Genomic DNA, 13,652 nt, shown 5'->3' on the forward strand with positions numbered 1-13,652 from the left:
TTGACTGGCTTTAAATGTTCCATTTATCCTGATAAAAACGTAAGGTGCATTCCTATGTAAGCAATATTGAAACATGAAAAACTTGTTCACATAAATTTGAAGGAAGAAGTGAAAATATAACTTCACAAATTGATTCTTTACAACTTGAAGATGGATTTACAACAGTATTACTTTATACAAATTCCTACTTTATACAATTTTGTTTAGGCAGCTTTTCAGTAACATTTCTTTGAGTTACATATGAAGCCTCTGAAAAGAAAGCTGAGAGGCTTAAAAGAACCACATGCAAAGCACTGGTGACAGGGGCAAAGACGGCGAAGCCATCACTCTGCTGCTTCATAGTCACTAGGAGTCGAGGGACCCTGACCCTCATACGTAGCTCAATAAAGGCCGACACTGGGATCTTCATTGCTTTCCTCAGCTCTTCTTCCCAAGAAGCAATGTTTCATCAGAAGGGATTGTGTTTTCTGCAGCACTATGGCAAGGAAAGACTTTTAATATAGGCTGACACTAGCATGGACTAGCATGTAGTCAGTCTGATAATGAATAACCAGCTCTGGCTTAATGCTTGACAGTGGGCAATGACTTTTAAAATCTTTGTTGTCCAATTCTGTCTCTTGTTACAGGTATATAGCATCTGGAATCCATTCCGATTTATGCTATATGGCAACAAACATAGGCAAGACTGAGCCCAGAAAAACACCTGTGGGTACTAAATACCAATCAATGCCTGCTCCAAGCCAGAAGCAGGTCTTAACAGACTGCCAAATATCCATCAAGATTTTTAAGTGGAATAAAAAGAGGCAGAAAGCCATTACAAAGGAGCTTCAGAGTACAACCCGAATCAGTAGAGAGCCATGTTTCACCCTCTTCCAGGTAGAGATCTGCTCTTAGGCTAATCTTGCACTAACACCCAAAGGACCGTGTTGCTTTTGATGGTGAGTATAATGGCAAATTAGGTGCATTTCACACACTTCTGCCAAAATATCCAAAGCCTCATTTTCTTAAGCTCTTCACTGGAAATTCCAGTTTTTACCAACCTCCATCACCACAAGTAGCATCTCTCCTTTAGGTTAACTTGAGATAGAAAAATGAATCCCGACCTCCTAGGATACTGAAATGAAGCTGTAAAGAAGTCAACTTCCTTTACAGCTAGTCCAAATTACATAACCTTTCTCCAGGATAGAAGCTCCATATAATCAAGCCCTTTATTCTATATAAGAAATCCCTGGGCCAGGCGCGGTGGCTCACGCCTATAATCCCAGCACTCTGGGAGGCCGAGACGGGTGGATTACCTGAGGTGGGGAGTTCGAGGCCAGCCTGACCAGCATGGAGAAACCCTGTCTCTACTAAAAATACAAAAAAATTAGCTGGGCATGGTGGCACATGCCTGTAATCTCAGCTACTCAGGAGGCTGAGGCAGGAGAATCACTTGAACCTGGGAGGTGGAGGCTGCAGTGAGCCAAGATCGCACCATTGCACCCCAGCCTGGGCAACAAGGGTGAAACTCGGTCTCAAAAAAAAGAAAGAAATCCCCCAAAGTCTGATCCGGAAGGAAAAACAAGAAACAAACAGTATTCACTTAGGCGAGGTGGGAGGCACACCTCATCTACCCTTTCTTTCTTTACCCACTGACCCGCCTTCTGGCTCAGGCTCTAACTTAACACAGTCCTTCCCCTCTCCCACCTCACAAAACTGCAGGACTACTGAGACGGAAACCGAAGTGTCAGTTTCCGTGTGCATTTCATCATTTTTCCCCTACAAGTTCAGAGGTTTCTCTGACACAGGCCAGCTTCATTGCTAACACACAATGAAACATGGTTTTTAGATCCCATCGGTCTGTAGTCATTTTAGGGATACAACAGAAGGCATAAATTGGAAAGTAAATGTATCTCTGTGTTCATTAGTGTGATGGTGTACAAGGTAGGAGGAATACTGTAGGAAAACTGGAAGACAAAACCCAGGCTTTGTTATTGACTAGTAGTACAGTATAGCTTTGGGCAACTGACATTCTCTTTAACTTCAGCATCATCACACGTAAAATGATGAGTGGTTCTCATCCAGGGAGGGAGTGGTTCAAATACATACATGCCTACCTTTTCTGCCTCACTCACAGATACAAAGATCTGACCTCCTCAAAGATGCTATTGTCAATGACTACGTACCACCCACAGGTGAAGAAGAAAAACTAGTAGGGATTGGGGCAGGGGTTGTGCTTACTAGATGGCAAAAGCTCTCTAAAGGCAGTGGCTTTATATTAGCAGCAGGGTCTCCTTTTAAGCTTAATTTCTCTCTTTTTTTTTTTTTTTTTTTTTAAGCTTAATTTCTCAATGGAAGGTGAGGACTGGGACAGCTGGCATCCTATCTCAATGTCGGGGGTGATGGAGGGGGTTCTAAGAATTTGAATACTGGCAAGGCCAAACCACAATGATTCCAGATTGTACTCTGGAGACTATTCTTCTCTATTTGCCCCAGAACCACCATCAGATGAGGAGAAACATCACAACAACTGCAGAAAACTGCAGACAACTAGAAGTCATTCTTAAAGAGATTTAATTATTTGAAGTGCATAAAAGGGGAGAGTACATTTAAATCTCTGCTATATCACAAACTGCTGTTTTTGTTGTTGTTTTATTAAAGACCCACCAGTTTTACTCATCTTCAGGTTTATGGCTATAGAATGTGGGGAAAACAAAAATTGGCAACAGAATAGGAAAAAGCAAAAGTCCATTCATCAGAATGTCTTCTCCAGTGCAGAAGAGAGCCCTTTAAAAAAGAAAAGCAAGGAAAATAGTTATGGGCTATCCACAGCCGTAATGATAGCTACAGTTAGAAAGAAATGAGAAAGGAAACCAGGAGGCAGAGTCTGGGAATTCACAAGTCTCTTCTCAAGACATACACTAAACCCGGACCTCTATGAGGATTAATTTTCCTTAGATTTCCTTCCAACGTCTTAACCCTAAACCAAGTTCCCCTGTCAATTCACATATAATAAAGGCATCATTTCACAAGGAGGACTGATTTGAGGATTGAAGTAATTTGTCAACATTCTGAGAAAGCTTATTTTAAAAGAGCACGGCTTTAAAGATAGGTTCTAGTCCTTGAAGACAGAGGGGTTCTTTGTTAGTGAGGGCTGTAGGCATATGGCCCACCAAACAGAGCAGGAAACAAAAGAAGAATCCCCTAATGTTGTTTGCAGGCTAACATCCACTGCTACTGCAACATGGTTGGGCAGAGGCAAAAGCAAGCAGCCCCTTCTGGCTGTGCAACAGTAGAGGGGCAGAAGAAGCTGTGCTCTAATGGCTCTAAATAATCAGCATTTAGTGTTCTGTTAGGACGAAGGATTTATTCCACAATGTAAACTGTAACATTTGATACAAGCTACCAAAAAATAGGGGAGAAAGGAAGGGACAGGGAGAAAGCCAAAATACAGCTGTGGCAATTACTTACAGAAAGGTCTCTTTTCTACATCACTAGTTCATCAGTGACACTAGAAACTAGACATTTGTGTTCTGTACATCAATCAATCGCTAAAGCACCAACACACTGTTTGGAAGTTTGTTTTGTTTTAATTCCAGCCACTGAAACCAACACAGAAGTTATTGCTCAGATAAATAAACCTAGTCTACCAGGAAAAAGAAAAGTGGATAAAGGAAAAGAAGAAACAAACAAAAACCCCCAAAGTGAAAAACTTAAAAATTTCCCCAATGTGGTAACAGAGTAAACAAGGGAGAGTTTCCTCAAATGAGGATTTACTGGAATTTCTGGTAGGTGCCCTTTTGGGCACTGGAAGTGAGTTGGACTCTTAAGCTGGTAAATCCCAGAGAGAGGTAAAATTTTAATGCTGTACACGAAAAGGTGCTAGATTCAACGCCTTCCAAATTGGTGGGAACCCCTGCAAAAAACAGTCAGCTTTTCAAACCTCAACAACCACAAATAGCTCTTAAGGAAAAAATACAAAAAGTGTCAAAAATTTTTTTAGTTGTTTTTTCTTTTCTTCAAAGAGTCCTGGAAAAATGATCCCATAATGAATAGAAATAGCACCGTTTACAGGCTGGCTTGAGTACCAGTCCTGTAGCTTTGCTGAGATTTGAAGAAATCCTCTTGGTTGGAGTCCTGAATTACATTAAGTAGGGGGGTATCTGTTTTTTTTACTTTCGGCTTGGTGCGTCCTTCACAGTACAGCGCACACAGATGTAGTCTTCTTTCTCTGCCATCTCTGGGGAGACACCAACACAGACCTGATGAAACCACTGATTGCAGCTGCCATCACACTGGACCCAGTCCACCTGGTTACAAAGAGCAGGAAGATGGGGTTTTCAGAGGAAAAAAATGGATTCAAAATTGGGCAGGCCAGCCTCAAGAAATTCAGGCCGTTTGCCAATAACGGCCACTGTCTCACCACCGGGACCTCTGGCACAACAGCTAAGCCAAATGAGTGTAGCTGGCCCCCTAGCCAAAGCAACCGAATCAAAGTCATTCTTCAAGTCGTGTCTGCTTTGGGGTTAAGACAGCGCTGCCCTGTGATAAGTAAGCCACAGGACATCACATCAGCATCCCTCCCACCTTCTTAGCGCCGGGAAGGTGAAAGCTGGAAGAGCAAGAAAAGGAAAAAGGGAAGAACAAGAGTTTCTTCAAGAAAAGGGAGGAGACCCAGGAACGATGGTAAAAGCAGAGATATCAGTGGGGGAAGGGCTGAGCAATCCATTCAGATCAGCTCAAAGCAGATAAGCAGAGGAGAAAGACCCAGCGAGATGAGGTCTAGCTTACAGGGTTTCTGAGTTAAGGGAAAGCATGTCCTCTATGGCCCAAACCTCACTGACCTCATCTCCTTCTGGCTGCAGGCAGCTCACAGCTGGGCAGATGGCATCTTCATCCTCAGAGTCTTCCTGTTCAGAATAGGATGTGTCTGAGGGCAGGGAATGAGTTTCAGCAGAACGAACTAATTCATAGCTACGCTCTCTCTCTAACTTGAAATTGTTCATGTCCTTGGGGTGGCTCAGTTTGATTTTCTTCTTTTTGGGGGTCCGCATTTTCTTAACTCGTTCCCACCGCTCACTGGAGAGGCCCTCTCTTTCCAGGCGTCTCTTCAGTTTTCTCTCAAGACTGTTAATTCCATCTCGCTTCCCTCGGCAACAGTCATTCTGGGTGGAAGATAGGAAAGTTCAATTTTAGCCTATGGTTCACCTATTACTAAAACTAATGAAGCTAAAGAGAGCACGTAAATTAGAAATCAGATGATCCCCCAATTTACACACAAAAAAATACTGCATCTTAACCACTCCCTTCCCAGTCTTATAGAAGACAACCCGTTTGGGTTTAACATACTTCCTTTCCCTGTCACTGTTAGTGCTACCAAAGGATCACCGGAAAAGGTAATGTTAAAGATGTGATTAGCCTTCAAATTAGCCAACCAATACCAGAAGATGGAGAAGTGCCCACTAAGAGTCTTCCTTTCACCAAATCCCTGAATGACTGACTACTCTATAGTTTCTGTCTAGGTGTTTATGTCTATCCTTTGACCGATACGCTCCTGAGGAACCACACTAATAATCTTCCTTCTTGAAGGATGTACACCCCCACACCATATAGGAGTAAGGTGCATTAACTGAATACATTCAATGATCGTGCCATACTACTTGGTATCACAATGAAAAATGAAATTCTAAATGTCAACATCAGCCCTCATGCTATCTTAGTGAAGTTCTTCCCTAATTTGGCTTCAGGCTTCCTAGCAGATTTCTTTTTTTTTTTTTTTTTTGAGACAGAGTCTTGCTCTGTCGCCCAGGCTGGAGTGCAGTGGCTGGATCTCAGCTCACTGCAAGCTCTGCCTCCCAGGTTTATACCATTCTCCTGCCTCAGCCTCCTGAGTAGCTGGGACTACAGGCGCCCGCCACCGCACCCGGCTAGTTTTTTTGTATTTTTTAGTAGAGACGGGGTTTCACCATGTAAGCCAGGATGGTCTCAATCTCCTGACCTCGTGATCCGCCCGTCTCGGCCTCCCAAAGTGCTGGGATTACAGGCGTGAGCCACCGTGCCCGGCCCCTAGCAGATTTCTATCCTAACTATATTCTCAGGGGCGTTAAATGTGATGGGTCGGTGAGTTCACTAGAAGGAAGTGGCAGCAGCCGCAGTATCCTTAACTATGTTAAGAAACAGGACATTAAGGAGTATCCTTCAGGTAAGTCAGCATTCAAAATGGGTCATCCTCAGTCTAATCACCCAGTGCTCACACCAGCTGCCTGGTTATGTTTGGAGGAGTAAAAGCAAGCACACCCCCACCCCAGACTGTGCCTTGCCACAGAAGCCTCTCAGACACTCACCTTCTCACTGCTGGGTCTCACTGGTGAGCTTCGGTCAGTCTGCTGAGCAGGGCTTGGCTTTGCAAGTAAAGTCTGGTAAAGTTCCTGAATTTCAGGAAGGGATACCTGGAGCAGCTGGGCTTCCATCAACAGTTCATTCACTTCTGGACTAACGCCTGTAAAAGACCAGACCAAATCAAAATAACAACAAAGGGTGTTTCACATTCACATTTGGGTTTATGAGACAAATAGAAGGACTGTCCCTAATACCACTACTACCCTCTCCTTCTTATATTACAAATTACCTTCAGTTGAAGTGAGGTTTACTTAATGTGCCTAAAGCCACAATATAATAAACAGAGCCAAAACTAGATTTCCTAAGTCTTTGATTACTAGTATTAATTATACACTGAATCCCCTTCTCATTTAACATTGCGAACGCAGAAAAAACTGTACTTCTGCCTTGATGGCTTCTAACGGAAAGCACAGAAACAAACTGATGGCCACAGCATGAACAATCTGAGTAGATCAAGGAGGTCTAACCACATTACTGGACACACATTGAGATGCTATGACTAAGGATCAGGATTCTAGTAAATGTGGATTATCCCTAAGATTCTCAAGTCTCCTAAGTAATGAAGCAACAAGGGAGCCCATGACCAGCATCTGACTTAACAGCTTGGTGTTGATGAGGACAATGGATATAAAGTCTTCCTCTCTGTTCCTTTGCATTTATTAAGCCTTCAAATAGGATCCCTTCCCTATTTTGCAAATATGTAATAGCTTATATCCTACATTACAGCATAAAGTCCTTTTTTATGGTACTTGATCATCTATAACAAAAACCTAGTAATACAAGATAACTCATTAGTATCCAGCCTTCAACATAACAACAAAATACAAACCATGGAGGGGGATACAACTTCGTCCAGTAGAGAAGGGAGAGTGCAAATATGAGGTTCTGTTGTCCCAGTCATCAGGCAAGGAAAATGATGTTGTGCCAGGAGGTTGAGATACCTAATGGAGGGAAAACGTTTTATAATAAAATATCCTCAGGATTAAAAATACTCCCATTAGTCCAATGACAGTAGCTTGCATTACCCAGGCAGGCAACCAGGAAAAAAAAAAAAAAAAAAACAACTACTTGATTTTCCCCTGCTGAAGAGTCTTCTGGCATTTCAGAACTGGCCAAATCAATTTCTATCTTCCTAAATACCAAGCCTTTACTCTTTCCAGTTTTACTTGGACTGATTTCAGAGATGTAAAGAAGACCATTGGGAAATAAGCCACTTTCTCAATGTGAGAACACATCATACAGCCTTTTAATCCTTTTCTAATTCTCCTTATTGAAGGTTAAAATACAATAAATACGTATGTACCCCTTCGAGTAAATCAAATGTCAGAAATCATCCATAACCACTTTCCTATCTTCCTTAGTGTTTTATATTAAAGGAGCCAGGGGAACACTCCTTTGACCATGGATTAATATAATAGTTGTGTCCCTTCCCTTTACTAAGAAGGGTAAACAGCACATCCTGGGTAAAGAACACCAATGACTCCACTTTGGGAGTGTGCACAATGCCACAACTCATCTATGCAACAAATATTTAATTCATCATCTATGTGTCAGGCACTATATTTCAGAAGCCTGCAAAGAAATAAAAAACCAAGGAAATACATATGACAGACTGTTTTGGGTGTTTTTTTTTTTTTTTTTTTTTGGTCTTCATCTTATCAACAGTGTAACTCATATAATCCATGTGTCTGTGCTCATATGGCACAAGAGAGTTGTGGTATCTCTGGTACGGAGATGTTTAGCAAATTTAAAAACCATCAGATTAACCTCATAAAGATCGAATACTGCCTTCCTGATTGTACTTTTCTATTGTCTTCACATTCTTTTAATGCAGCCACCTATGGAAGATGACAGAAAACTCTGCCCATCCAGTGATGGTCAAAAGAATCTGGCTTTTGGCAGAAAAATCACAAATGGTGTATAACCCAGGAGCTTTCCTCTGAAATAACACAGTGCTCAAACACTTCTTCCAAAAAATATGTTCCCTTAAAGGGCAAAAAGAGATGAAAGGCAGGAAGTGTTTTCCCTTTCTACTAACTGACTTACATGAGAAGAAGCAGGGTAAAAAACTTTTTAGTCAAGCAAAGACTTAAAGGAACATCATAGACATATACGTAAGACACATATGGGTCAGCACACATATAAATGAAAAAATCATTGGTATCTGTGAAAAGCTAAATATGTGCTCTATAGAAAGAGTGCCTGAGAAACAACTTCTATTAGGAGCAGAGGAAACTAAAAGAATATGTTGTACCTGCTGCATGGTCTTGAAGTGGGAAGCTACAGGTAAAGTGGGTGCTGTTAACAGTAAAGTGATCACCAAGGGAATAGCAATACCAAAGCTACAGGTTCGAGAGAAAGATACAGAGCTTTGCAAATTCCAACAACCCAATAAGGAAAGTCCAGATTCACCTTGTTTGTGTCTGACACCTGTCCTGCTGAGGCCTGCCATCTGCTATATAACAGTCCTGAGCCCACTCGATCTTGCACAAATTTAAGATTCCCTGACGAAAGCAGTTGCTGGGCTCTGTGCTGCCAGTTCACGGTTCTTTCAATCATATATCGAAGTGCATCTCCCTCAGGAAGGCGAACTCGGATACGCTGAAGGGAGGCGAGCAGGGGCAGAATTTTCTCTAATGGAGGTTTCTCTGACCTCCGACAATGGGGACAAAGCCAGATTCGGGGGCCCTGTGAAATACTGGGCACCGCCACACAACTGGTGTGGAAAGCATCCCTGCAGAGTTCACATTGAATCATAGGGGCAGCTGGGGCCTTCTGACATAGGCAGATTTTTATATCCACATCTTGGACAGGTGACAGCAATTTCCCTTCGTTGGCAAGTCTGAGAGACTGCAAGGCTTCCATTTCCCTTAGGCGAGCTTCCCCGAGAGTTGCCATCTGAAAAAAGAGTTAACAATCAAGGATGATGTCCTAGATAACTTGGCCTTCCCCTAAAACTCAAAGTCCTGGTGGTTAAGAGCATGGGATCCTGAGTAAATTATCTGTATTCAAATCCTCACTCTGCCTCATACTAAGCTGTGTGAGTGACCTGATGCCACGTATTCCATTGTGGCTAAATTTCTGCATGTGTAAAATGGAGGTGATAATAGTCTCCACCTCACAGGGCTGAGATTACAGTTAAGTGAGAGATGTGGGATAGGACACTCTTTGCCTGGCACATAGTAAACAAGTTCTCAAAAAACCTGTCACAGTTAAAAAACCATTTCCAATCATCACATCTATCCCCTTCCAGATCCATCACGATTCACCAGATGAAGCACCCTTACAAGGGCAGAATAAACTCTCCATTATCTCTATTTAAAAAAAAAAAAAAAAAAGATCTAAAAGCAAATCAGGTAAAGACCTTTGGTATATTTTAAAAAAAAATCCACTTATTTTCTAAATATAATACACAGGTAATACGTGTGGGTTATATGATAACAAGGTAACTTCTCAAAGCTTAGAGATGGAAAGCAAATGACTAACCTTTGAGTTCTACCATAAATTAACAGATAATATGTAGGGAGAATTCTTAAACCAGGGGTCTACAGACAGATGGGCACAGACTAAAATCTATGAAAGATACTGCACATAAAGTTTCAAACCAACATATAAACATCTCAGGAGGGTGACTGTAACTTTCAGTTAGTCTTTATAAAAACAAACCACAGGCCGGGCGCGGTGGCTCAAGCCTGCAATCCCAGCACTTTGGGAGGCCGAGACGGGCGGATCACGAGGTCACAAGATCGAGACCATCCTGGCTAACACAGTGAAACCCCGTCTCTACTAAAAAATACAAAAAAAATTAGCCGGGCGAGGTGGCGGGCGCCTGTAGTCCCAGCTACTCCGGAGGCTGAGGCAGGAGAATGGCGTGAACCCGGGACGCGGAGCTTGCAGTGAGCTGAGATCCGGCCACTGCACTCCAGCCTGAGCGACAGAGCGAGACTCCATCTCAAAAAAAAAATAAAAACAACAAACCACAGATGGAATGGAGGACCTCTGATGGCAGAAATCTGTCTAGAACCTGACTAAATATACAAACATACACTAAAGACTTTATCTGTGTCAAAATACCTAAATAAATCAAGGCAACCCATGTATATCGCAAGAGGTCTGGCAGTTACAAAGAAATCAATGGGAGAAGGTACCCGGATCCACAGATGAACCCATTCAATCTAGTCCCAGTAGCAGGTATACAGTCCCACTCTAGAACGGGCAATGCTTCGTGCCATTAAAAGCATCACATAACTATTCCTTTTTAATCCTGATAAGGTGCTTAATGTGTAACATTAGTTACACATTGCTTCGTCTCCTTGAAACTATCATCTTTGAATCAACAGTATGTTGAATCAGAGATTTAAGGTCTTCTAGATGAGTATCAAAGTATCCAGTAAACTTTTAAATGTACTTCTTAACTGTAAACTAATAAATTGGCACTGCAGTTTCATATATCTATTCATATTAGTTTCAATATATTCAGTTAGCATTCCTGGATCAACCCACAGGCACTAACAAGACTGTTTCTGTGTCTGCTAGTCCCTGATTGGGAAGCCTACCCTGAATCTTTCGCACCTCTAGGCATCTTACCATTTAAAACTCTTAACACTTGACAATTTTCAAAAAGTCTTTTTAGTAAAACTGAACACTTTCAATTCACTCTACTTGCCTTCTCCAAATTCCTATAAACCAGAGAGGGTCAGAAATTATTCTTCCCAATAACACAGAAAGGAGAAGAAAAAAACCCCTACATACAGCTGAAGCAGTCTCTTTGCTTTCAGTTAAAGCTCTCTCCAGGTCACTCAGACTCTCTAATTTGGTGCTTTTTTTCTTTCCATTTGGCAAGGGCTCCTTTAACTTTCTCTGCTTCCTTTTCAATCCCAAAAGGCCAATATCACATCGAGGACACAGCACCTAATGTGGGACAAAGCACAACCAACAGTAAAATAAATTTCAGATAAAGCATTAGGTAGGAAGTCCCAAAATAAAAGCCTAAGCAGTAAAAAGGATGTGCATTTCTTAGTACTGAAGATTTTCTTTGGAACGTGCAACCCTCAGACTCTCCTTTACAAAAGGAGGAGGAAGACTCTTATGAGATCGACTGATTCCTGATTCAATTAAGTAACAAGTAAAAAAAATGTGATAGTTGACTGATCCCAGTCATGATGCACAAGGAACAGTTTACAGAAAATACAAAGTGCAGGTAAAGCACTTTTAAAAGATGGGGGAGATCATTTATCAGGCTTACGAAATTCAGGTGGGTGAAACATGGCCAAGTTTAAGAGTCCAATTTCAACACAGAGGAATTTCACCCAGTAGGAAAAAATTTTCTTCTTTAAGATACTGTTGCCGGGCGCGGTGGCTCAAGCCTGTAATCCCAGCACTTTGGGAGGCTGAGACGGGCGGATCACGAGGTCAGGAGTTCGAGACCATCCTGGCTAATATGGTGAAACCCTGTCTCTACTTAAAAATACAAAAAACTAGCCGGGCGACGAGGCGGGCGCCTGTAGTCCCAGCTACTCGGGAGGCTGAGGCAGGAGAATGGCGTGAACCCGGGAGGCGGAGCTTGCAGTGAGCTGAGATCCGGCCACTGCACTCCAGCCTGGGTGGCAGAGCAAGACTCCGTCTCAAAAAAAAAAAAAAAAAAAGATACTGTTATCCTAAATGAACCAAGAAAACATTTAAAGGTTGCTTCACCAGAAGATTAGAAGAATCTCCCTGGCTTTACTGGAAGAACAACTCACAGAATATAGATTAATCTGTGATGTCATCTTTGCATGTGATGAAATGCATGTTTTACCAAACTAGGAGATCTAAGGTCTTGCAGATGAGCTGGTTGTAAACTTACCTCTAAGAGAGAATATGGAGAATTCTCAGTCAAGAATGTATTAACAGCACATTCTTTCCAAGCCTGAACCTCAGCTACTAGGGATTCCAGTCTTGGCAAAGAATTCAGATGTACCGGGATAGATCGGCCTCGTGTAACAAGTTCTATGAGTGTGTCTAACACTGGCACACGTCCTCCAGCCTAATATATCAAGGAAAATCACAGCAGTTTAGAAAAAAGAACACTTCTATGAAAAACAGGAAAGCATAAATCAGATTGGTTCACTGAGTACTTCAGATTACTCCATGATCTCAACAGGCTAAATTCACAAATGTCAACCTGCCAGATGACCAATAATGTTGGGGGTAGAAGTGACACTTAGAGAACCTAGTTTGGTCTTTTGTTGGTGGTGGTGTTTTTTTTTTTTTTTTTTTTTTTTCTTCTTTTTAAGACAGAGTATCACTCTTGCCCAGGCTGGAATGCAGCGGTGCAATCTCAGCTCACTGCAACCTCTACCTCCTGGGTTCAAGCAATTCTCCCACCTCAGCCTCCCAAAGTGCTGGGATTATAGTGAGCCACTGTGCCGGGCCTAGAGAACCTAGTATATGCTAGACTCTAAGGATACAAATGTGAACATGGCATATACTGTGGTCCCTTTGTTCTATTTATACCCTTCTAAATTCACTCATCACATTGATCCCTATTGATAGTTTGAAAAAAATTTCAGCAGAAATGAAGGTTTGTAGAAACTCAAGACTTTCATATGAAATTATACAAATAAAAAGCAACAAAACAATTATTTTACCCCAATCCACTCACCAATGATTAATTAAAGCAACTCAATATAAATTATTCAGGAAACTAAAATAGAAGTTGAGACAGCGTAGTGGTTCTCAAACTTTAGCATACATAAGAATCATCTGGAAGGCTTGTTTAAACACAGTTTCCTTAGTCCTATCCCCAAATATTCTAATTCAGTGGGTCAGAGAAAGGTCCATAAATTTGCACTTCTGACAAGTTCCCAGGTGAAGCTGCTGTTGCCAATGCTAATACTGCTGGTCTGGGAACTGTATTTTTAGAAAAAGATAGCCAAACTAGAAGGAGAGTAAAAGCATTAGGTTATGGAGGATGAAATGCATTGGTGTTGCTCTAACACAATGTAAAACTTAGCATCACTGATGTCAGGTCATCCAGATATGTCTCCTGTTGTGATGCAATATAGAATATACAGTATTACCTCACAGTTTAATGCTTTATATTAAAAAATGTTTAACTTGGATGCACCAGGGCTTTAAAACTAACTTCCAATTTATTTCTGAAAATACACAGAATAGAACACTCCACAAAGAAACAACCAAACAAATCCAGAAGGTGGAGTATACCACAGGATAACTGTCTAGTCAGTGACATGAGAAAAACTGGGGTAGGGAGGAAAACGCTACAAGATCAA

The 13,652-nt window shown here is 41.7% G+C and overlaps 1 protein-coding gene across 3 annotated transcripts in view; it reads right to left on the reverse strand.

The window, feature by feature from the left end:
- Window positions 1-2,536: 2,536 nt before the first annotated feature.
- Window positions 2,537-13,652, reverse strand: part of KDM5B (lysine demethylase 5B) — an 87,124-nt gene continuing 76,008 nt past the window's right edge. For 2 of the 3 annotated variants that reach the window (XM_033200214.1, XM_033200213.1), the window contains exons 21-27: window positions 12,224-12,403; window positions 11,131-11,289; window positions 8,791-9,276; window positions 7,208-7,319; window positions 6,324-6,478; window positions 4,824-5,144; window positions 3,327-4,289 (exon numbers count right to left, since the gene is read on the reverse strand). In XM_033200214.1, the coding sequence (XP_033056105.1) occupies window positions 4,152-4,289; window positions 4,824-5,144; window positions 6,324-6,478; window positions 7,208-7,319; window positions 8,791-9,276; window positions 11,131-11,289; window positions 12,224-12,403 (1,551 nt within the window). In that variant the 3' untranslated portion in view covers window positions 3,327-4,151. Of the gene's footprint in view, window positions 4,290-4,823; window positions 5,145-6,323; window positions 6,479-7,207; window positions 7,320-8,790; window positions 9,277-11,130; window positions 11,290-12,223; window positions 12,404-13,652 lie in introns of all 3 variants that reach the window. The other variant, XM_033200212.1, reaches the window with a different exon arrangement.

The sequence above is a fragment of the Trachypithecus francoisi genome, unplaced genomic scaffold (genome assembly GCF_009764315.1).
Source record: "Trachypithecus francoisi isolate TF-2019V2 unplaced genomic scaffold, Tfra_2.0 Lachesis_group5, whole genome shotgun sequence".
NCBI lineage: Eukaryota > Metazoa > Chordata > Mammalia > Primates > Cercopithecidae > Trachypithecus > Trachypithecus francoisi.